The sequence below is a fragment of the Phasianus colchicus genome, chromosome 6 (assembly GCF_987193195.1).
Source record: "Phasianus colchicus chromosome 6, bPhaCol1.hap1.1, whole genome shotgun sequence".
Taxonomy (NCBI): Eukaryota; Metazoa; Chordata; class Aves; order Galliformes; family Phasianidae; genus Phasianus; species Phasianus colchicus.
In genome coordinates, this window is record NC_143441.1 from 5,768,295 (window position 1) to 5,792,908 (window position 24,614).

Below are 24,614 nucleotides of genomic sequence, written 5' to 3' on the forward strand. Positions count from 1 at the left end.
AATTTTCCTTAGCTTTTCCTTTGGAAGCACAGAGATGAAGTCACTTCACCAGACTGAAACACGAAATTCTGGCAAGTCTTGCTCTTTCCTGCCAAACTGAGGCCTCTAATGTTAGACCAGGCGTTTAAGATAACAGTGTTGAAAGTCTGTTCTGTAGCTTAGCAAATAAACAATAAGATAAGCAATAAAATTTGGCAAAACAGAAGCAAGCCACCCTTCAGTTCAGTCTAGAAGACCATTCCTGCTCTTTCATTACCACCACTGAATCTGCAGCCACGCTGGATGTTATTCCTCCCCTGCTGTTTTCCTTAGCAGCCAGCCACAATTCATTTTTACTGCTTTTCTCACCAGATCTGGCCCAGAACTCCCAAGGCTTTCTCCCTCAGTGGCCACATCTAGGCAGCAGATAAAGAGCAATTCCCAGCTCCTGAGTCCTGGTGCCTTCCCTGACCACACCACAGCGGTGATTTAGCTCATAACAGGGGCAGGCACCATCCCCTGAACGTCACTGCCAAGGAGGAAAGGCTTGGGGCTCAGATAAAGCTATTTTTTTTTTCAACTGATGGGATCACGTACATTGAAAATCTTCTCTCCCAGCAGCTCAATATTCTGCAACATTCACTGCATTACAAATTATTCGTCATCATCACTGGATTAGTGATGCATTGGAGTTACGTTACTAAAGTCTGTATTAATAACCATGTATAAACCAATTAACAAAATCTAAATCTCACAGCACAGACTATGGACTGGCATCTGTCAAAGCTCAGGATCTTATGGGAGCCCTGATCAGAACTCATAAATATACTGAGAGTGCCAGACTTTGAAGGGGATGATGCCATCAACTGCTATTGGGTTTTTAATTCCCTAATTGAAACTTTCTTGCTTTAATCACTCTCTGATCGATAACAAACGTAATTTATTGTTTCTTCCACACAGTCTGTTTAACAAAATACTGTGCTACGTTAAAAACAATACAATCACAGAGAGTAATGACAACAGAGGAGAAGAAATCGTAAAGTGGACGAGGAAAGAGATTTCAGCTGGTACCTGCAATGTGATGCAGGGTTTATGTGGGATTTTAAAAGACGAGTCATTTTAAATTGGACCCTGACCTACATGGGGACGTAGTGAAATCATGAGAGGATGAGGCAGTCATTTTTCTCATTTTAAGTAGATTATAAGAGTGTGTGTGCTCTGAAGCATGGGCATGTGCTGTGTAACCATGCAATGGCAAGAAACATTCACAGCCTGAAATAGGTGCAACAATTTCAGAAGAAACAGAGACAAGAGAGTGAAGTGGGACAAGACATGTACAGCCAGAACACAAATTTAACTTAAACTGATTAGTTTATCAAACTAAATAATGTATGTAAAAATAATCAAATGTCAACAAATACCCTCACTGCTTTTGCTCAAGAAAAAATGATGTTTTGATATTTAGCTGATCTGACAACCTTCACTACTTCAGCTACTGAGTTTTCTAAGCTGGGTAAACAAGCATTTCAAGAAACTTACATTTTCATCCCCCATAGAGGATTGAAGCTGCTAGGCCATACCACTGCTTCTGCTCTTCTGCAACTTTTTGCCTTGACGATGTTCCTCCCTGCTGTTAAACAAAGTTTCCCGCTTTCTCATTTGGGGTTTAATGTGTGCAATGATGTGAAGTATAGCAGGACAGGAAATGTTTTTAAATCCTCCTTACAGAAAAGCCTCGCTGACAGTGCAAGCTGCGAGGACTTTGTTCTGCAATCAGCTCAAAGCAGCTGCGATCCTATCTCCAGCAATTCACTAAGGAGTGGACAGAGCCTGAAGGCATTAATTACCACTGGTGTTGTACGGACATGGTCTGGGCAAAGTGACATCAGTGACAACTATATGCTATAATGTATGCTTTTATGAGAGATGATGGCCCTAAATTCAGTGCAGCTACCTCAGGAGGGTTGGGTAGGACCCCAATGCAGCTGTAAGAATTGTGCTCAGATAACAGCAAACCAGAGGTGTGTTAGTTACAGGTGTTTTATTTCCCGCTGACACAGAGATGATCTGTGATAAATTGTCATTATTTTCTTGAGCTTCATTTTAATGAAGGACAACCGTGGCTTGCTCATACTTTGATAAACAGTGCCAGTTACCAGAAGAGGCAAGCTAACTGCTGTGCATCTCTTCGTGACACAGTACGCGTATCAAGTGTGGAGAAAATGAGGCAAAAGAAAAGTTTTCTTAATTGGTTTGCATTGAACGGTGTGTATATGTGAAGGCTCAAAGGTTTCAGGCAAGACAGCCTGAGGCAGAGGGATCTGGAGAGAACAGTGGGAGCTCCAGCTTGTCACACCATGAGGTGCAAGCAAGGGCAAATCAGAAGGGCTAACTCAAATTCACTCCTGGAACCATCCTGGACTAGACAAGAAACATATTTTAATGTGCTGGTATCATAACTACCAAAGAAAAGACAGTAAAAGTCTTCTGAAGGTTTCTAAAAATCTAGTTAAACTCATGTGGGTTTTGTACAGAACCAGAACAACTATTGTAATCTTGAAGCCCTTCTTCTATTTTTACTCATGTTTCCATCACTTCTCATGTCAAAGATAAAGCAAGCAAACAAAAGCAATAATTAAAAACAAAACAAAACAAAACAAGACACTTTGCCATTGTAGCTGGTATGGAAAAACATTAAGTAAAAATTAAAATGGAGCTGCTCCTGACTGTCCAGTCCCTTGAAAAGAGTACCATCTACTGCTCATGCAGCTCTTTCTTAGTACACAATTAGCAAATTATTTTATGCTTTATACACATCACGTTCTAAGGAGAGAAGCATGCTTACAAAAATGCTCAAAAAAAGTTACAGGAAAGTGTTTTTCAGGAAAATAAAGTCCTGAAGTCTGAAAAGGAGAAAGGGCTCTTCTCAGTATCCACTTTTGTTACAGACAAAAAAATAAAAAATAAACAGATTAAGTCCCAACACTCCATGACCTTCACACAACAAATCACTGTTTATCAAGACATTCCTACTTCATGTGACCGAGTGCTGTTTCTAGATGGCTGTTCCAAATGGCTGATGGAACTTTTGGCTCTGCAATAAACAAGGAGGATGACCCATAGAGCACAGGATGGGTGGTACTTCAACAAGCCTATCCACATCTCTCACTGCAACAGACTATGGCTCTTGTTGAACAATGGGATGGAAGGCAGGGAGGGAATTCCTCCCTGCTGCTCCAAGCATCGTGCTGCACATTGCGTTCATTGGGCAACACCGACTTCAACAGGGGGATGCTGCTTCCTTCTCTTACTACAGTAACTCATAAAAGGGAGCAGATATGCAATCTTTTTTCGGTTGTATCCTGATTATTTTCCTACGAAAAGAACTAAAGGAACCAAGTCAGAACAGCAAGAAATGTAAAAGGGGACAGTTCTGTTTGGAATAAGGTGAAACACCATTTTGCAGAGCATAGTGTCGATATTGGTGCATCCTACATGTTCAAAGCACATAACAATTGAGCTGGAATTCCATTCCCCCAGTGGGAAAAAGCTGTTAGACCCTGGCAGAAATAGATTAAAAACTTCTTTTACTCAGTGCTACTATGCAAAATGAGCATATTCAGATCCTGCAGGAGCCAAACAGGCAGCTGTCCAGTTTGTTTCATGCAGGGTGGCTGTGTGATTACTTACTGCATGCACGATGATGGGAGAGAGGCAGGGGGGGAAAATCATTGTTCATACCCTGGATTAAATATCTAGACAGGAAACATGCTCTGGAATTACATCAGAGCAGACCAGCCGCGTGCACGAAGTCACTAAACAAATCTGCATCTTGCCCTAAGCTCCACTAAATCTATTGGACTACTGCTTGTTATTGTTTCCCCCTCCCGAACACAGCCCACCCTCTCTGCCCGCTCGCAGACAGCTGGTGTGACGCAGGATTTTAAATCTCATGGTTTTTGTGCCAGGCTCTCTCCTTACTCCGGGTTACAGGCTGAAACACTCGGATTACTGTTTAACAAGCCTGAACATGGGGTGAAAAAATCACCGCACAAAGCCATAGTGTTCCCTTTCCAAAATAATGTCCCTTCCTCATTCCCACCCCCCTCCTCCCAGCCACCCCCTCCTTCAGCCTGATGATAGCTTTTAGGAACGATTAGGAGCTTTTGGGGACACGGCCCTGAGCAAAGAGGGAGGGGTAGCTATTGTCCTGGCTGTGCCTCCTCATTAACAGACTGGTTATTAAATGTCAGCTGTAGGAAAAAGCAACATTTCAACTTCTTGTGAATGGCCAGTGCTCTTCCTCTGGACTTTCCCCCGCTGTGTTCTTCCAGGAACAGTGCCTGAGAGAGGGGAGCAGGCTGAACAATGAGGTGCTCAGGAGACAGCCAGCAGCAGCCTGTATGGAGGAGTGTTCTCATAGAGGGGCCTTTAGTGCTGGGTGTGATGAGTGATGCCAACCTGCAGCTCAGGAGCACTGCCCCACATCTGGGCACAGGAGCTCCTCAACACAGCGGGGAGAATTTGGGGAAATGGAATGGACTGGTAGACAGATGGGAGCAGTTATTGAACATGCACAGAGAACAGAGATTATTATTATTATTTAAGGCCCTACTCCCTGCTGCTGCCAGCTGTCTTCCAGGTATTTTGATGCCGCAGCAGCTGTGGGAAGGGGGTCTTCAAAAGACTCAGAGATGAAGATGTATTTAAATAAACAAATCCTTTTCCACATGCCAAGTGCCACAGTCATGACACCTATTCTAGTTTTTAAAAGCTGGGTCGTTTTAAGGGTGAAGTTCTCTCCCTCCACAAGGTGAAAGCAATGCAAAATGCTACCTGATGTTCCACAGATTTGGAGGCTAGGTGGGACCATCATGATAATTTGCTCTGAGTTATTCAGCAAATTTGCATCACTCCGGAATTTGATTCTTCTCCATTTGCAAGCAGGTATCTTCACTACCGTTGAGCTAATTAGAAGCAGGTCTTACAGAGATCACTGAGCATTTACATGCCTCTCTCTGCAAAGCGCTTCGCAGATGCACTCCATACAACCCAAATGACTTCATCTACACATCCACACAAACTGCATCCAGAGCTGTAGGCTTCTTGCAGCTGGAACAAAAGCACGAAGAAAAGGAGGAAAAAAAAAGATGATTGCCCAGACAAAGCCAATGAGAATGAGAGGGAGAATTCTGACTGGCATTACACCAAGAATGTGGCCAAAATATCAAAGACAATTCTCCAGTCCTGTAAAAAACAAAGCAACAGCAACCTGAAAAAGGGACCCTCATTCACCTAAACAAAGTCATGTTCTGAACGTGACACACGAGCAGCGTTTTCTGCATTGATAGCCAGTGGTATTCTTGCAACACATAGGCTTTTCTTCGTTGTCTCCCATTAAAATTTTAGTGACGTAACAAATTGGGCAGCATTTTTAAATGCTTTTAAAGGCAGCCCTTATCCCTGTGACTTTCATCAATACTCCTAAATTACCTACGCACACGTTGTGTTATAAACTATTTTAATAAATAGTGTAAATAAATCTAACAAATGTTTACACATAAGGGCCTGAATTGCTCACAGGACTGATCTCCTTTCTTCTCTTAACCCTTTTTCTATTTTTTTAAGCTCTCTCATTCTCCTCTCCACCCTTTCTGAGTCACTATGTTCTTACATATACAATATCCCAGCTCTTCCCAGCCAGCCTCAACCCCCACAGCTTCCTCTATCACTTTTCCAGCAAATCCAGAAGAAGAAGAACAAAAAAAAAAAAAAAAGAGCACTTCCATCTGATGTAGCTGTTCCTGATGTACCAATATGTGTATAGGAGGATATTTAAATTGTGTATGCAGTCTCTTAACTTAGCAGAAACCAGTAACTGCTTACAGCTAGTGAATCGCAGAAAAACAGCTGCTCCACAGGAGGCATGGGAGGAAGTGTGATCTGAGCATCATTTACAGCAACCATTGGAACTGTTCAGCCTTGCTCTACTTCAACTCCTTTGCCCTTAGATGCTTGCTGCAGTTTACTTTCCCTACAAGGACTCCCTGAGTGTCACAGCTACAGCTACAGAGCTTTGAACAGCATTAGCTGTTAAAATGGCACAGATCTTACATTTAATTTGTGCTAATCTTGGTGTTGAAATGAGATTTTCACCAAGCCAGGATTCATACTACAGATGGATATTGTGCAATTTTCTGACTTGGCTAGGAGCTTTGTGCACAAATAGTGCCTGTCCTGAGGAGTGTAAGAAATCACTTCTAAAGTGATGATACAGACCTACTAATAGCCATTCTAAGTGTTCTAGGTGTCACATTAATAACAAAACGACTCCACAGCTTGACAGATGTGTGTGTGTGGGGGGGGGAAGCATGAAACATATCATATAAATCTACATGTATCTTAATAAATTGCCTCCTCCAAGACTACAAGCATCTTAATAAATAAATAATCTCCTGCAACTCTCTCTCCAAGAAAGATTACGACAATCCTTGCATGCATAGCCTATGCAGCCTTCCCCATCCAGTGTCATCAGTTGCTAGACACAGAGGTCCTCTGACAGAAGATGACATAGTCTACAGAGACATGAATTGGGTAAGTTGGCAGAGAGAGAACTGGATATCTGTCAAGCCCCTTCTTGAAAACCAGAAAGCTATGGCTCTCTGAGTGCTCTGTAACACCCTTGTTGGGCAGAAAAATTCAAGCATCCCCAACATGGATGTGAGCAATTGCTGAGAAAAATCCTGATTTCACTGAAATTCACCAGCTGAGCTTATAAACAGTTTCACCAGCTTCTGAGCTACACTCAATCTATTGCTTTTTGAATACCCAAGAGAACTACAGACAAATTTTGGCTGAGGCCAGGGCGGTATGGAATCTGCTAGAGGAAGGCTCATTGTTCAGCTATACTACAAATTTAAATACAAATTTGGGCTTAACACTACTGGGGAAAATCTTGTACTGACACAGGGCTAACTGACTTTTCTCAAGCCATGAATTACTTTTAAAACCTAACTCTTCAAAGAAAAAAACAAAAAAAATTCTTTGAAGATCAAGAACTGAATTCTAACGTATGAGTATCAATGGAGCCATTCTTCCCAGTATTAGAAGCACAGTTCATGAGATCAAAAACAGCCCTATGAATCCAAACAAGCCCTTCTAGAAAACCTCCGATCTACCCAAATCCCTAGTGGTTTGAGAGCAAATCACATCTGTAGAGGTATGTTTCACAAATGCTATAGTGTTTTAATGGGTCAGCCCTAACGCACGTATCTCAATCACCCCTCAGAAACAGTTTCTAGTATTTTGAATGGACAGAACTGATTTTTGGATGGAATGAGAAGAGAACAGAAAGGGAATATCTCATGAATTGCAGAAAGAAAGAGAAACACAGTATTTAAAAAACCTTTCAAGGGCTGAGTTGGGTTTAATATAGTGTTTGAATCCTCCCAAAGCTGGCAGATTAGGAGATGAGCTGGCCTCACAGCCTTTAAAACACATAAACATGCAGAGGATTTTTCAGCGCCGTCTTCCATTGAGTTCTATTTCTTTATGCATGCACTCCTATCCCACCAAGACATTTCTTAAAAAGAATTCCAGAAAGACTTGTAATTTCCCTTCGAGTTAAGGTTTAAATTCATCTTCCCTGAAATAACTTCTTTTTCATATTCTTGTTTCTTATGCAGGATTGCACGCTTTATAGCAGAGATATTTGAAAAGCACTGCATTTAAATCACAAAGGGAGCCCCTTTCTTCTACAGCAGGCTATGGTCTCCTTTTTATGATTGCTGAAATAAATAATTGCTTTTGAGGCTGCAGTTATGATTCATTTGTACTACCTCCAGAAGAATAAAAGCTTTTTTTTATGATTACTGTAAAAACTAGAGTGTATATTATTCCTTAGACAACATTCCAGCATTAAACATGAAGTCTTCTCTCTTTTGTTACCTACAGGATTCATTTATTGATTTAAGATTCAAATAAAAGTCACTGGATGGAACAAAGTAATTGAAGGGCTGTGGCAAATTTTTCCAGTTTACTGAATGACTACACCTCCAAACACTTTACTTTTAAATTATCTGCTTTCAAAGTCGCTACGTTCCAACAATTTGTTCCTCTGTCCGCTTTTCAGTCACGAGATCAGCAGCTGTCGGCACTTCCATCTGCTACAGGCAGTATGAAATAAGCTGTTACGGGTCAGTTTGATGGTCACACCAAGGGGAGAATGATATTGGAGACCAACCAGACCCCTACAAACTTCACAGCCAGCTAAGTCGCTCACACCCAAATGGCGGCTCACCCCAACTAGGAATTTTGAGGCCCACACCAGAGCGCAGCCTTCCCCAGCACGGACCCGGCAGCCATTTTCTGACCTGTCACAGCTTTTCAGTCCTCCCAGGAAGCATGACAGCAAAACGTCACCCGTTCCTGCCTCCACCCCCTGTTCCCTGAGCCATGCCCATCTCTACTTTCAGCGGCAACTTGAAATACATGAGAAAAGTCAAATACAGACTTAAGAGGACTATACAGAGATTTCTTGACACGGTTCTCTGATAAATAACCCCTGTCCATCACGAAAACGAAACTAAGAAAAGGGCAGCAGCATCTGTTTTGAAATATGATTGAAGGTATCTCAGCCCTGCTTCCAAGGGGAACAGGGCTTCAGTTTAAACCTAGACTCTCAGGAGGATCAGGAAGACTGAAACCAAGACCAAAGACAGCAGGAGTGCCTCTTTCACCTCCGGAAAGGAATTAGCATATTCATATTTTCCACTTGAAAGCTGACTAATTTACACATTTACTAACACAGTGGAGCTTTCTGAGGGTTTTTGGTTTTTTTTATACTTTTACTATCTGTTGCCAGCTAAAATATTTGGGGACAAAGACTACTATGTAGAGAGCACCACTGGAAATGAAGGGAGCTTTCTGTTTTCCTGTTTATGATGGCTACATAAATGAAAATGGAGCAGATGAGGGTACTGTCACTGGGAGAACCAGCTGTTCTGCATGTGACATTTTTACATGTAAGAAAACCTAAAAACACTGTGGAGTACATAAGATAAGACAGGGAAACAAATAACCGAGCAGTGGTTCAGTAATGCTTGCCAAATTGTCTTCAGTCATTGAGGCTCCATGTTTTCCCACTGACATTAGTTGCATCACCATTTATTTCAAAAACAAATCTGAATTTCAATCTTCCTGTAACATTTGCATTTGGACCTCTTCACCACTGATAGGATGCATGGTGGTTTGCAGAGGAAATTAAGGAAATGCCCTATATGCTGAAATATCTTTCCGGATCTTCAGCAAAACCATGAACTTTTCAAACTCACTGATTCATGTCTGTTTCTATTTTCCTTCCCCTTCACATTTTTTAGGCCAGTTTTACACTGACAGGTTTGAGCAGGACAGCCGGATAGATGAGATCAAAGTCAAATATCCCATTTGAGTCTTAGTTCAGAGACTGCTGCTGTTTGCAGTTTCATCTTTGGCAGCGTGAGGAAGGGCTAAACTGAGAATGAAGGGATTTATTATGAATTTAGCAATTTAACATTATAATCCCAGCTATCAGGAAGAAAGTTAAAGTACATTTTGTCTCTTCTCCCTCTGCAATTCTTAAACTATTGCAGGGGCACCAGCAGATCCTGGTTATACTCTAACAGCTAAAAATCAACTTTTTTCTTTTTTTTCTGCAAAAAACAACCAAGAATTAATCTGAAGATACCTCCAAGCTGGGTCTTTAGCTGCCCTAAACCATCACAGCTCAAATGAAGCTCTTCGGATGCCCTTCCATTCTTAAACACCATCAGATACAACACATAATCCTAGTGTTGAAAAGGGCTCAGGTGTTTTCTCCATGTCTGAGAAGCTGGAACGTAACTTAGGCCACTTCATAGGTCTTTAAGAGCCCTAAATAGCACATAGGAGTTTGCAGTCCTGCAGCTGGGAGTCCAAGTGCTATAACAAGAACATCCCAACACAGCCATCACTGCTCATTGCTTCATGGAGAAACCACCAGCTTAAAAAGCAACCATGCAGTCGTGTTTTGAAATGGGGTCTCCAAACTCTGCCACAACTAGTGCTCCATAATAGGCCCAGATAAACATTGATGGATGAAGGGCAGAAAGTCCTGTGCGTAACAGAATGGGTTACTGGCTATTGTAGGAGAGTGCAGGGTGGACTCACAAGTAACTCCTCTGTATGCAGTGTCCAAGCTGGAGTTGGTTAAGGCAAGTCTGAAAAAAAGCCAGCCTTATGGAGAGGACCTGTGGAGTGCGGAAGACAGAACGTGGCCCTTACTAAAGAGCAAAAAACGAGTCCCTTTTTCCAGCAGAAGGAATTACTGAGAGCCATAAACAAGCAATCAGCACATCCTTCAGGAACACTTTTCCTTGCAGACTGAGATTGTCTGCCTTCGTGGGTGAACACAGCTAGGAAATAATAGGAAGCTGTTCAATGGCAGTCTCCCTATGAGATCACAAGTGGACACCCCTGCAGCCGTGCAGCAGCCAAGGAACAAAAGAGATTTGCTCATGAATTAAAAACGTGTTTAGTAGGAGGAAAATGCAGATACCCCTCAGGCAGCTGGGAGGGGAAGCCCCTGGCAAGGCATGTTTTTTGCTTTCTGCAGCTGTCAGAGATAGGCAATGCTCAGACTGATGCAGGACAAATGCAAGTCAGAAGTCCCCAGGGGCTGTCCTGGCGTAAGGGCAGGGAGTTTGGGGGCAGGCCTCCCTTCAGGACTTAATGCCTTCTCACCCCCAGGCATTAGAGCATACACACCTTTCTCCACGACTTTTCTGCTCATTCCCCTATATTTGGCAATCTGCTTTCTCCCACCCTGACTCCCAGGCAGGAGCAAGGATGGGACTAGGGAGCTTGGAGGCACTGCCACAGCTAAAGACAGCATTCTCATGTAACAGCTTGTCAGCACGTTTCATATGCAGCTCTGCAGGCTCTCTGTTCTTACTACCAACATCTAAGATACCCCAGAAGGGACAGGAAGCTGCTCAAGCCTGGTTCATCTATGATGACAATGAAACTCAGAAGCAGGTCTAGTCCTAGGAGGATGATGCTGCAGGGAAATCTGGTTCGTTCATTCCAAGGAAAGAAAGGTCTCTGATGGCTGCACAGGAACATGTTTTGATTGAGTGAGGTCCTATAAGAAGAGCTCTGGAGTAAACTCCTTGCTCATGTTGTGGTACGACATGAAAGGTCAAGGTGGTCAGAAGTCAACTGGCAAGATTTTCCCCAGGGAGTTTCAAATACCTCTGGTGGCACTTTTGCTCAGGAGACAGCTTATTCAGAAACCTTTCATGAACGTTTATTAAAAATAGAACACTAAAAGATTCATTCTGATCTGTGATCAAACTTAATATCTCACAGGGCACGTATGAAAGTTGACACCTGTTACTTAGGTCTCTCATACAAGACACCCAAGAATTTTGCCACAGATGAGTTTGCCTCCAATGAGGCAATTTATCACACTGCCTTAAACCTGTGGGTTTAATTAACCCACTGCAGGTTCACTGACTTCTTCCGTACATTGCTGCACAGAATCATTAAGTCACGAATATGTATATGTCAAGTAAAAATATTTTGGAAGTTTTATGACATAGATATTTTAGCTCTTTCTTAAATATAAAAGGAATTTGTATATGGCCCAAGAACCACTGCTTCATCCAAACAAGACAACCAGATTGTCCTAACCAAGAAATGCATGCTGTAGAGATGTAAAATGAAACCAAGAAGGAAATCTTTTCAATCCACTCCACAGGCAAGTTCAATATCTTGTCTGCCTCTTACAGCAACATACGACTCATGCTGCAGATGCACGCTTCAGCTTCTCAAAGCCTGCCTTTTGCACACCATCCAAAAGGCTTCCCTGTTCCTTGAAAATATACACCCAAAGGCAACCAGCCTGTGGGACAGAACTTTACTGGGCATATGGCAAAAGAGCTATTGCCAGAATTGTTTAAGCAGAAAACACTAAATTATGGGAGTCTGGAAAGAGCCTCAGCTTCACCACCTCTTTGCAGCCTTTGGATTTCCATTCCCTTTCAACTCTGCGGGCTGAGACGGGGGAATTTAAAAGACCCCACTTCCTGGAAAAGCTAGGTTCTGAAAGAGGCTGCGAAATGGGATGCTGGTTTCTCCTCTGAGTCACTGGGAGCAGACACACCAGCTGATGCTGGAGATGGGAAGACGGGGAGGAAGGTATCAGCCTAGCACCAGGTGAAGTCGTACCAAGGAGATGTCAAACCTGACGCTGAGCACCTGGGACTGTCTGTATCATCACGGCCCTTCTCAGTGCAGGAGAGGTGGCAAGATGCAATAACCTGTTGGGTCCCTGCCTGCTGCAGCCTACAGGTCTCTGGCAGCACGCTGCCCCGAGTGCCTGCTTAGCACTGCTCTGTCAGTGCACCAGATGCAAGGAGTGATGTCTCCTTGAGTAGTATTTGATCTCTGCAGAATGAAGCGCCTTGTTTACAAGGCTTCTGAGATGGCTGCGCACATGGACTCATTCTTCTTACACAGATGTGAATAAGAAAGGACAAGAAAAATCATGAAGTATGATGCTAAACCTCAGACTGCAACCAGTGTGTGTGTGTATGCGTATAATGACTGGAGATGGAAAATTTACAGTCTTTACTTAGAGCAAAACCAATTTCTTTCTTCTTTGCCCTTCCATGAGCAAAGAAATCTTGAAACTCAGGAAGAAAAAGTGTGTTTGTTACACGCACACAGTGCCAACACAAAGGGCTATACCAAGAAACAGCCTGAAGTTCAGTTACTGCAAACATAGAATAAGTCCTGCAGTTTTGCCAAGCCTCCCAAAGGTGGAACAGCCTGGAGTTTGACAGATTATCTGACAGATAATAAGCAGTCACTGCTTTGCACAGAAGGCAAGAGAGACCCTGAACTACTCTGCTGCTAAGGAATTATCTGCAAAACTTCAGGTGTGATCCAAATCAGCAGGCTGCTAAACTCCGTATTAGATAGAAATGCAACGACTCCTAATGCTACAGCATGGCACAGACGTGAAAATAAGAGGGTTTGTTTTGTGTGGCTGTTCTATTTGGAATGCTTACAAGACAGCTGTCAACCACTTTGATTAAGTTCCTTCACAAAATAGGCTTCCTGGAGTGACGCCTTGAAGGAAATACATATTCATGCGTGACTTTTACTCTGCTTGGAGTCCTACAGAAGTTTTGAATATGCTTTACAAAATACGCCGTCACTGCTCACGCTAAACAACTCTCACAGCAACTCCAGTTTAACTGGGAGCCCTTTGTTGTCCTTTTTTAGCCTGTTCCTCTTACGTATTCCCAGTTCTGCTCTTTCCTATCTTTCTTGTTCCATCCCCCCCCACACCCTGCAGGCTGAAACATTCTCTAACATGAGAAACTAAAGGGAAAAAAAGAAACACAACCCAGAAACCTCAGTTCTGAACACAGAGAGGGATGCAGCTTAACGTGCAGTGCTCCCCTTTGGCTGGGCCAAAAACTGATGGGCAAATAAATGCTTTGCAGCCAACAGTGGCTCTTACTGCCGGTAGACAGCATTCTGGATACTGGGACTCTGAAAAAGATGCCAGACATTAACTCTAAATAAGCTACACAAGCTCTACAGTGTGTAAACTTCCACATTTCACCAGTCCCAAGTTGTTCTTTAAGCACAGGAAGCAGCGTCCCACCGTTTCATGACAAGTCAGGCTTAACAACAAACATATCAACTAATCAATACGATCTGATCTGCGCAAGATGAATTTGCTGCTGCCAGAAGTGGAAATCTCTTCCCATTGTGCTTTCTCTGCCTATTTTGTCCTTGCTAACTGCATCAGTGCCAGAAATGGTGTACACATACAGGGAAAAAAAGCCTTTCTGTAGGTTGCAGCTAATTGTAGTATTACTCAAATCGGAGGACCCAATTAGGTTCCATTCCAGGCAACAACAAAACTTTTTCAGCGCGGCAGCAAAAGTAATTAGCATCTCGCAAAACTGCTGCTAAATTACCGCGTCTCATTAATGACATTTCTACGTGCCCGCTAAGAATGTTTGTTCAGCGGAACACGCGGGTTTCATTTAAGGAAGCAAGCGGATCTTTGCTGAGATTAGGTCACTGTATTTATGGAGAACAGGTGTGGAAACTCCCGTGTCATTCTGAAGGTACCGACAAGAAAGGAAAAGGAAAGCGCTACAATCATTTTGACAATGGGAGGAAATGGGAGAAGGTCGTGGGGGAAAGAGAAAAAAAAAAAAGTGCTACTTACAAGCCTCGGAGCCGAAGCCAGATTTTCTCTATCTGCTCTGGCTGCAGGTATTTTAGAGAGTTGCTCTCAAATTCTTCAATCTCCTTCGTGGGCGACTCCATGGCTGCAGGTTACCGCGTCGGTTATGGCTCGGCGATGATGGGCGGCTGCCCCAAGCACACGCTCCACCTTTAACGGGGCTGCCCGCCAGTGGCCAACATTTCTGGCAGCCCCTTCTCCCCCCTCCCCGGTCGCTCAGGTGTACGCGGGGGGCACGCCAGCATCATCGGGCAGACCCAGGGGATTAGCGGCTCAGCTCCGGACTAGCGAACCCGCACGGATTTTTCTTTTATTAAAAAAAAAAAAGAAAAAAAATACCAACAATAAAGCAAGGATCCAACCAGTAATACTGGCTGAAGGATCTTCAGCGACGGAGGGGAGGGGAAAGGGAAATCCCTCGCTGCCAACTGAGCCGTCTGCATGGGCAGCCGGGGAGCCTGCACAGCCATACCGGCGGCATCTCCCTCCGTGCCGCTCCTCCAGCCGGCTTAGCATCGCTCCCCCAGCCCCGGCGTGGGCTTTTCTTCCCCCCTCACTTACCAGCAGGCTCAGAACCTGACAACCGAGGGGAAAGTCGTCTGTCAGCATAGCCCAGGCACAGCTTCCTCGCTCTGCCGCCCTCTCCCTTGCACACACACACACGCGAACACGAGGGAACGGGCTGGCGCTGATTAAAAGCCCGACCGAGCCAAAAGGAAGGGTAAATTACACAAAGTGTGCGGCTCGCTCCTGGCAAAGAGCCGTCTGCTTCATCGCGAGGCACCATGCGCTCGGGCAGAACGCGGCGTGCGGCTTCAACTTGGGCAAAATTCACTTTAAAATAAAGAAATCGCTAAAGCAGCACTGCCCAAAGCCTCACGACACAGGATGGGGAAGTCCGCACAGCAGAGGGAGATGAAGCCCAGCGCTTCTAACAGTGCCTTTCAACAAGAACCGCTAACAATACATTAGAAGACAATGACTTATTCATAATGCATGAGGCTTGCAGCAGGACCTATGGCTGCAAACAGGGCTCGCACAGGGCAGCGAACAGCCCGGATCTACCACGGGTGTCCCCACACCAAGCCCAGGCAGAGCAAGAAGCAAGACACGGGACATTTCTCTTAACGCCACTGGGGTCCATCCTCCAGGTAGGGAGAAGACAAGAGGACAGAGATGTCCTTTATCACACTGACCCCACCCAAATTCCACTGAGGTTTGGTGTTTCCAGACAAAGACACTAAAGCTTAAAGGTTAGAGTTAAAGGGAAAGCAGGGGAAAGAGACATCATAGTGGGGGTCTGCTACAGGCTGCCTGATTGGGAAGACCAAGTGAATGAGGCTCTCTATAAATAGATAGGAACAGCTTCACATTCACAAAACATGCAGTCCTCATGCAGTGCACCAGAAATCAAAGATCTTTCTGGAATGTGTTGATAACTTCCTCTTCCAAGTAGTACAGGAACCCACGAGGAAAGGTGCTATCCTGGACCTTGTCCTCACCGAAGAGGAAGGACTGGTGAGTACTATAAAGCTCAAGGGCAGCCTTGGCTGTAGTGATCATGGAATGGCAGAGTTCCAAATCCTTAGGGTGTCAAAGAGGGTGTGCAGCAAGCTTGGTACTCTGGACTTCAGGAGAGCAGACTTGGAACTCTTCAGAGAACTCCTTGGTAGGGTGACATGGGGGAAAGCCCTGGAGGGAAGAGGAGCCCAAGAAAGCTGGTCAGTATTTAAGGACCATCTCCTCTAGGCCCCAAAGCAGTGCATCCTAAGAAAAAGGAAGGCAGTCAAGAATGCTAGGAGGCTCCATGGACAAACAAATTGCTCCTGGACTTACTTATGCTCAAAAAGAAAGTAAGTAGGGAGTGGAAGCAGGAACAGGTTACCTGGGAGGATTACAAAGAAGTCGTCCAAGCAGCCAGGAAGGAAACTGGAGAGCTGGTCAAGATGGATATGGAGAAAGCTGACTTCTTTGCCTCAGTCGTCACCAGCAAGGGTTCTAGCCTCACTGCCCAACTTACAGAAAGCAATAGTAAGAACTTGGAGAAGGCAGATCTGCTTGCTGTAAGTGAAGATCTGGTTCAAGACCACCTAAAGAACCTGAAGGTGTACAAGCCCATGGGACCCAATGAGATCTATCTATGGGTTCTGAGGGAACTGGCGCATGAAGTTGCCAAACGGTTATCCATCACGTCTGATGAAGTTCCCACTGATAGGAAAAGGGAAACATAACCCCCGTTTTCAAGAAGAGAAAAAAAGACAATCCAGGGAACTATAGGCCAGTCAGTCTCACCTCTGTGCCTGGCAAGATCGTGGAGCAGATCCTCCTGAAGGCCCTACTAAGGCACATGGAAAATAAAGATGAGTGATTGGAGGTAACCAACATAGCTTCACTGAGGGCAAATCATACCTGACAAACTTGGTGGCCTTTTATGATGGAGTTACAGTGTCAGTGGGTAAAGGAAGAGCTACTGATGTCATCTACTAGGACTTGTGCAAAGCATTTCATACCGTCATGACATCCTTGTCATCAAATTGGAGAAAAATGGATTTGATGGATGGACCACTCACTGGATGAGGAACTGACTGGATGGTGGCACTCAGAGTTGTGGTCAACAGCTCAGTGTTCAAGTGGAGATTGGTGATGAGTGCTGTTCTTCAGAGATCAGTGTTGGGGCCAGTGCTGCTCAACATTTTGGTAGGTGACATGGACAGTGTGATTAAGTGAGCCCTCAGCAAGTTTGCAGATGGCAGCAAGCTGAGTGGTGCAGCTGATACACTAGAGGGAAGGGATGATATAAAGAGGGACCTGGACAGGCTTGATAGGTGGGCCCATGCCATCCTCATGAAGTTCAACAAGGCCAAGTGCAAGGTCCTGCGTCTGTGTCAGGGCAATCTCAAGCACAGAGACAGGTCAGGCAGAGAATGGCTTGAGAGCAGCCCTGTGGAGAACCATTTGGGAGTGTCAACTGATGAAAGATCCAACATGAGCCAGCAGTGTGCACTCGCAGCCCAGAAGGCCAACTGTACCCTAGGTTGCATCAAGAGAAGTGTGACCAGCAGGTCGAGGGAGGTGATTCTGCCCATTAGTCTGCTCTTGTGAGACCTCACTTGGAGTACTGTGTCCAGTTCTGGAGCCCCCAGACAAGAGGAACATGGAGCTGTGGAGCGGGTCCAGAGGAGGGCCACAGAGATGATCAGAGGGCTGGAGCACCTCCCCTATGAGGACAGGCTGAGAGAGCTGGGGCTGTTCAGCCTGGAGAAGAGAAGGCTCCAGGAGGACCTTATAGTGGCCTTTCAGTACCTGAAGGGAGCCTACAGGAAAGCTGGGAAAGGATTTTTTATAAGGGCATGTATCAACAGGCAAGGGGAAATGGTTTTAAAATGGAAGGGTAGATTTAGATCAGGTACCAGAAAGAAATTATTTACTGCAAGGGTGGTGATACACTGGAACAGGTTGCCCAGTGATGCTGTGGATGCCCCGACCCTGGAAGCATTCAAGGCCAGGCTGGATGGGGCTGTGAGTAACCTGCTCTGGTGGGAGGTATCCCTGCCTACAGCAGGGGGTTGGAAGTAGATGATCTTAAAAGTCCCTTCCAACCCAAACCATTCTGTGATTCTAAGCAGAGCAGTTCGCCACACCAGGGAAGTCAGGCTCCCATAAGAACAGCTGGCTGTGATTTTCCATGCCAGTTGCACAGGTGTGGAACACTGACACACACAGCAGTTGGTGGAAATGTGAATACATTAATTAGCCTAAGCAAGCAAGCCCCTATTTAAAAAGCTTATATCAGTTTTTAGAAACATAACTTGGCTACTTCAAAACCCAGATAGGCAGTGTAATACACAATTCCTGCCTGCACAGAGATTAGGATAATCCCTATGAGCACAGATACACACACAAAGATAAAAACAACAGATTCTATGCAACAGACTCTATAAGACCTGTACAAAATCAGAGAGGTTTCAGCCTTGGGATCTGTTATGTGCAAGAGGGTACAAAACCAGGCTCGGGCTGTTGGTATTGCACAATAATTCACCAGTTTCACTCTCTTGTGTTCCATATTCCAGAGTGAAATTGAAAACCAGAAGCCTTGCGTCCATTCATGTAAAAAGCAGTTTTCAGTAAGGGAAAACAAACAAACAAACAAACAAACTTTGAAGTAAAACCATAAATGTAAAAACTTTCCTTCCAAACTAGAAGAAATGCCAAAGTTCATTTAAATTCTACTGAGATTAGACAAGTTCCACACAAAGAAGAAGATTAGACATGACATACAGACGAGGCCATAAAAAGTATTACCACGTTGAAAGACAGAACAGCCTGTACTAACTTAAACTTTACATTTGTGATTCTGCAAGTTTTACCAATTTTGGAGCACTTTTGATCTTGTCAATAAGATGACCCGGTCTTCCTGACTCATCAGTAAGACCCATGCTCCATAGGTGACAGATAATCATTTTCCTACTCCTAATCTTAGCATCTCCATCTGAGGAACAGCACAGCATTACCACCTGCTCGTGGGAAGGACGGTAAGGTGTTTGATGAGAAGGTCACTGTAAGAGGAAAGCAATGCCATCATTCATTATTTCTACATCACCTTGCCGAAGAGCATACAGTTGATATTAGACTTATCTTGGGCCTGATTCTCCATATGCAAGCCATCCCATTTCAGAAAAACCACTGCAGCTTTTAGTACTTCTGTAAACACACAGATGCTGAGACTTCCATTTTGACTTAGGAGGCACAGCTCTCCCACCCTTAGCTCCCAAGTGTTCCAGATATTTTAAAATAAACCCCACATGAAAACCAAAAGAAACCTCATGGATGTGCATGGGGCCCACCACAGTTACATTAAATAGCCAGCAGAATGAAACTCTCCTTTTATACTTCATCCTTTCCCATATATCTCTTTAAATTCTATTGCTGGATGCATAGAACAGTATTTTCTCCATTCTGCTTTAGTCAGGAGCATTTTCCAGGATGTTTTATTTATTGCCAGGAATCATCATGGCAATAAATAAATAATTCATGGCATGCCACAATTCATACACCTTTTAAATAACTTCTCCCTTTAAAATGGTAAGTGTATCAGCTACAGCTTAAGATATGTCAATAGCAATCTGATGGCAGTCTACCCTGTGTGTCCACAGCTTACCCGGATGCTATGCCTTTAAAATACCCAGCTGTGCCAAATGCATAATGATGGAAGAGAAAAATCATAGACTCACAGAATTATTTGGGTTGGAAGGGAGCTTGAAGACCATTCAGCTGCTTCCCACTACATCAGGCTGCTCACGGCCCCATCCAACCTGGCCTTGAACACCTCTGGGGACAGTTAAAAAATAAGTTCCGAAAGAAAGCAAAATTTTTTATTTTCAGCTATTATCTAAAACCAAATAGGGACAGATGAGACTGAGGATTAAAGAAAAGTTACTACAGGCTGCAGAAACACCAGAAAAACGATGAACCAATGCCATAGTTATGAAGGCAGACATACAGTGGAGAGATATTGGGCAGATAGAGAGAAAGGAGCAGAGGAGAAAAAATAGAGAAAGATGAGATTCTGTGCAAGGCTGCCTCGCACTAGAGAAGTAAGCAAATATTGATGCTGTTAATAAGGTGATCCAGGAGAACACAGACATTCCCCCATTCCTGATTAGTGCATGACATTTTGTATCATTGAATTTTGACCTCCAGAAGCCTCTGAGCTCGGAGACTATTCATAGAATCATCGAATGGCCTGGGTTGAAAAGGAGCACACTGCTCATCCAGTTCCAACCCCCTGCTATGTGCAGGTCACCAACCAGCAGACCAGGCTGCCCAGAGCCACATCCAGCCTGGCCTTGAATGCCTGCAGGGATGGGGCATCCACAGCCTCCTTGGGCAACCTGTTCCAGTGCCTCACCACCCTCTGGGTGAAAAACTTCCTCCTCATATCCAACCTAAACCTCCCCTGTCTCAGTTTAAAACCATTCCCCCTTGTCCTATCACTATCCACCCTCGTAAACAGCCGTTCCCCCTCCTGTTTATACGCTCCCTTCAAGTTCTGGAAGGCCACAATAAGGTCTCCCTGGAGCCTTCACTTCTTCAAGCTAAACAAGCCCAGTTCCCTAAACCTTTCCTCATAGTAGAGATGCTTTCTGATAGCTAATTATAAAAATAAATAAAAGCAGGAAGTTGAGATGGGTGTTAGAGCAGGAGAATGTAGAGAAAAAAACGTCATTGCACTCAGTTGCTGAGGAAATGAAGAGCTGGACTGATACGATGTCACAGCAATGATATTTATAGGAGTTATGGGCAGAGATAGGGCTTCCAGGGTTTGCAGGAAAGAAGGCAATATGTAAAACACAAAAATGGGAGGAAAGCACATTGGCAAGAGAAATTCCAGTGTCATACCCCATGGAAGCAAGTGGACAGGTTGAAGGCAGCCACAGAGGAATTGGGAACGTGCCTGAGGATGCTATCTCCTATGATAACAGAAGTTCCAGAGATTGCTCAGAGACAGCGAGGAATTCCCCGCAGCTGAGCAGCAAAGGACACTGCCTGCTGCCTGCATCACAGATAACTGGCACCTCACACCACCCCTGTACTTCAGGGAAGTCCCCTAGGCTGCAAGATAATGTGTAGCCATGCAGAATCAGGTCCAGTGATGGCCTTTGAAGTTACAGGGAATAAAAGCATAAACTATTCCCCTGATAGCCCTCAGTCCCTTGAAGAATTATGAGGGACAACCCAGTATGTTTGCTCCAGGAATCTCTTCTGAATGATACAAAGAACACTACTTAGCTGCTGCTCGCTTGCAAGCACTCACAGCAGTTTTCCCAAAGGAAAAGATGCCCATGCCAGCTTGGAGCATGCTGTCTGCTTGAACCCCTCCAGCAGCCAGCCCAGAATACAACAGTATTCTCCATTTCCTGCATTATTCCCCATTGTGCTGATGCCTTCTGTTGAAAAGCTGTTATGTTGTCACAAAGCACAACGTCCTTTTTTCCACCCATTTGGTGTTAAGGTATGAAGGGATTAACACAGGTCAACATATAAATGCAAGGTGTTGATAACACCATGCCTGAGCTCAAGTTCAGGATTTCCTGAGTACCGAAGTCCTCCTGCAAGTTGTCCCTCAGGCAATGCAGAAGAGATTCAGGACACTGCTGTGACCTTCGTAAAGGTCTGGCCCTGGATTTCTCCCTGCTGCTCTGTGATGTGGGAAGGGGTCCATGTGAGGAAGAGTCCTCCCTAAACCTACAAGCATATGCCCTCTCCTTCACTTGCCTGTAGAAGAGGATTCAGGACAACCACCAGCAGCTTTTGCATGACCCCATCCTAGAGCAAGAGGTCAGTACTGCCAGTAACAGTGAAGGATGAAGGGCAACACTGAGGTTTCAGGCATAGCAAACAAGCCCTATGCTGGGTTCCTCCTTTATCACAGCACAGAGGTCCAAGTAAATGGAGGCTTCACCTTCTTTGCTTCTTCTCCCTCAGACTGCACTTATATTCATGCTTAAAGACTCCAGACTGAGTTCTGTGCATTAAGGTTCTTAATTACAGGTTCTTTTCCTTCCTTAAGTACACTATTCTATAGGACTACTGATATGGGTAGATGCTGCTGAGACAGCAGAGAGGTGTGAAAAACGCAGCTCAGGAGGGTAATGTTCACCATTCACTTTTCCAAAGGATGGCATCACTACAAAACAGACAAAATAACTGGGTGTACTGGAGCAGGACTGCCTCCCTCAGGGTGATGGCATAGGTATGTCAGACACAAAACCACAAGTCTAAAGCAGAAGTATCAGGGACACCTTTGGCATACTGCTGCATTGTAAACTGGGCTTTACCTTCACATTAAACACCTCACCAACACTTTTCCTTCAAGGCACCTACAGTTCTTTTATTTTACTTTTTAAACAAAGAAGAGAAAAAGTGCGAAAGTTCAGCGATCTCTTTGCAGACCTCAGCAGAGCTTGATAAGGATAGCAGTAACATCTGTAAGGGCCACTGAAACAAGTGCAAAAATGCTGCCAAAACAGCAGCCTGTCTGGTGGAAACAGCACTTCAGTGGGCACAAGCAGACTGGGGCAGTAACTCCAAAGAACAAGATGGCTGGAGTCTTTGCAGGACTTCAGCAAAGCTCACATAAGCCACACCATGGCACAGAAGTACTATGGGCACTGTAAGTGTGCTGAAACATTGCCTATTGCTATTCCTGTATATTGTCTGTGTAAGCATGCATTTTCTCCCATCAATTAATCTGATTTGACAGAACGAAAGCTTCAAGCGTTATAACAACATCTATAATTAGTACTACTGCAATGTATTCATTTGTCCTTCTACACATAAACAATCCAGAATACGTTTTATTTTCTTACCAGTAATGCCTCCAACCAAAATTACGGCAAAGTGTTTTCATCATTGCATGCTTGAGCCTGGATCTCTGAACTTCAGTTACAGCAAACGCTGCGGTGAGTCTGCCAGTATCATATTCCAAAATATTATGCTAACACTATATTCAAACAGTCTGTAAAACATTGACAGTTCTGCTAATTGTGCTAATGCCAAAATAAGCTGGGTAGATTCAGCTCAGTCTTTATTCCAGCGGTAAAAAAAAATTCTTTGCTTGCTGTTAAGAACAATTTTGGGGTTTTTTTGGGAAGCGTTAGAGGATCCAGTGCTTCACTGATTTGCATTTATCGTAGATATTCTTCATATTTAAATAAAAGAGAGTGATGAGAAAATATTCAGGCGTTGCAGATGATTTGTATTTTTCCTTGGGGAAAAAATAAGCTTTCCAGTGCTCTGTCCTAAACGGACCTCAGCTCCAGGAGGATGAACTCTGAAAAATGTAACCACGGTGCTAAGTGTATGAAGAGTTAAAAAAATCACACAATTCAGAACATGAAAAAATGAGGCAATTCATCTAATAGCATAATTAGCTTTGTCACCCTTCACTGCAAAATAGATGGAAGTGAACACAATTACCGGTACCTGATTCAGCTTTTGGTTGCTGGAAGCACATTAATATTCACCTAAACATGAAGCGTTTTCAATAGCAAGAAACTGTCACCAGAGCATAGATGCCTCTGTCCTACTTATTCAAGGATGTTATAGGGTCCTAAGTCTAATGAATCTACTCTAAGGACTCATTATTCAACTGTGTATCAGACCAGTGTGAACAAGCAGCATCTCTGCACCATCTGGAGATACACTCCTATAGTTAAATATCTTGGTTTCAGACTTTTCTTGCAATTCCACATTCTAGTTTTATTAAGCTAGACCAAATACAACTCAAACTGTAGTTTGCAAGTGAAATTCAGTCTCTTTTTTATTCCTAAGATTAGGTTTTAGGGCTTGTTGGTAACTGGTACCTGCACAGTGGTGCAGGGTTAACGTCAGCATAAGTGAGGGCTGGAAGACAAGGCCACAAGTGCCAAAGTTAGCCAAGAAACAGCAGTGTAAGGGCCTGCTAGTCGCCTTTAATTACAAGCAATCATCCAGCTCCCTCAGGGCTGGGGAATTATGATTTCTGCTGCATCCAGTAATTACAGATAGTTTTAGCTTCTCTGTCTGGAAGGAATACAGACACAACCGACCCAGAGAATGCTGCACTTACCAAAAGTTTCAAAAGCAGCAAACTAGATATTAAGACTACTGCATTGGATGCGTTTCCTGCATCCTAACAACATGGTTGGTCTTGAACTACATCAGGAATAGACACGCTGTGGAGAATTTCAAGCAGGAGTTTTAGGAGAAGGCAAATCTAAACACGCCAGGTAAGAAAATAAGAAGCCTGCAAAAGCAACTGTAAAATCATCACCACCAAAGAAAAAGAAAAAAGTAAAAGAAAAAGCTGGTAGAAAAGGTGCTGCTTATTTAAACTTGTCTTTAGTTTGGTAAATTGAGCTGACAGGTTTGACTGAAAGCTCTGGTGACTGGCAAAAAGATTTCTGTCAGTGCTATTGACTAATATTCCCATGAAGACATACGCACACTTCTTTTGCAGTCTGTCCTTCTTGATCTGGGGTTGCTCAGTTTGTGTAAAGGCAGATTTTCAAAAAACTTGTAGAAGCCTTCTTCAGTCTGGGAGGTTTACCAAAGAGAGAAAGTTTCCATGCTGATGACATTAAGTTATTAGTTAAACCATGTCCTTGCAACGGCTCCATTAAAATCCATATTGCTCTCAGAGTGCTGCAACTTTGACAAAAGCACTGTCACTCCTGAAGGGCATTTTTTAAAAGTCTGTTTTTCTTTAATGACCTCCATAGCACCAGAAACTTAAAACTCGTATTACCATACGTGACAGTTTAGGAGGGATGTGTGAGAAAGTAGTGATGGATGAAGGAAAAGG

The 24,614-nt window shown here is 44.0% G+C and overlaps 1 protein-coding gene across 11 annotated transcripts in view; it reads right to left on the reverse strand.

Annotated features, from left to right (window-relative positions):
* PDE1C (phosphodiesterase 1C) overlaps positions 1 to 24,614 on the reverse strand; it is a 340,705-nt gene that overhangs the window by 165,725 nt on the left and 150,366 nt on the right. For 2 of the 11 annotated variants that reach the window (XM_090142266.1, XM_090142265.1), the window contains exons 1-2: positions 14,831 to 14,970; positions 14,252 to 14,576 (exon numbers count right to left, since the gene is read on the reverse strand). The exons of 6 other annotated variants lie outside the window; for them this stretch is intronic. In XM_090142266.1, the coding sequence (XP_089998392.1) occupies positions 14,252 to 14,352 (101 nt within the window). In that variant the 5' untranslated portion in view covers positions 14,353 to 14,576; positions 14,831 to 14,970. Of the gene's footprint in view, positions 1 to 14,251; positions 14,577 to 14,830; positions 15,171 to 24,614 lie in introns of those variants that run through there. 3 more of the 11 variants (XM_090142263.1, XM_090142258.1, XM_090142262.1) reach the window with 3 other exon arrangements.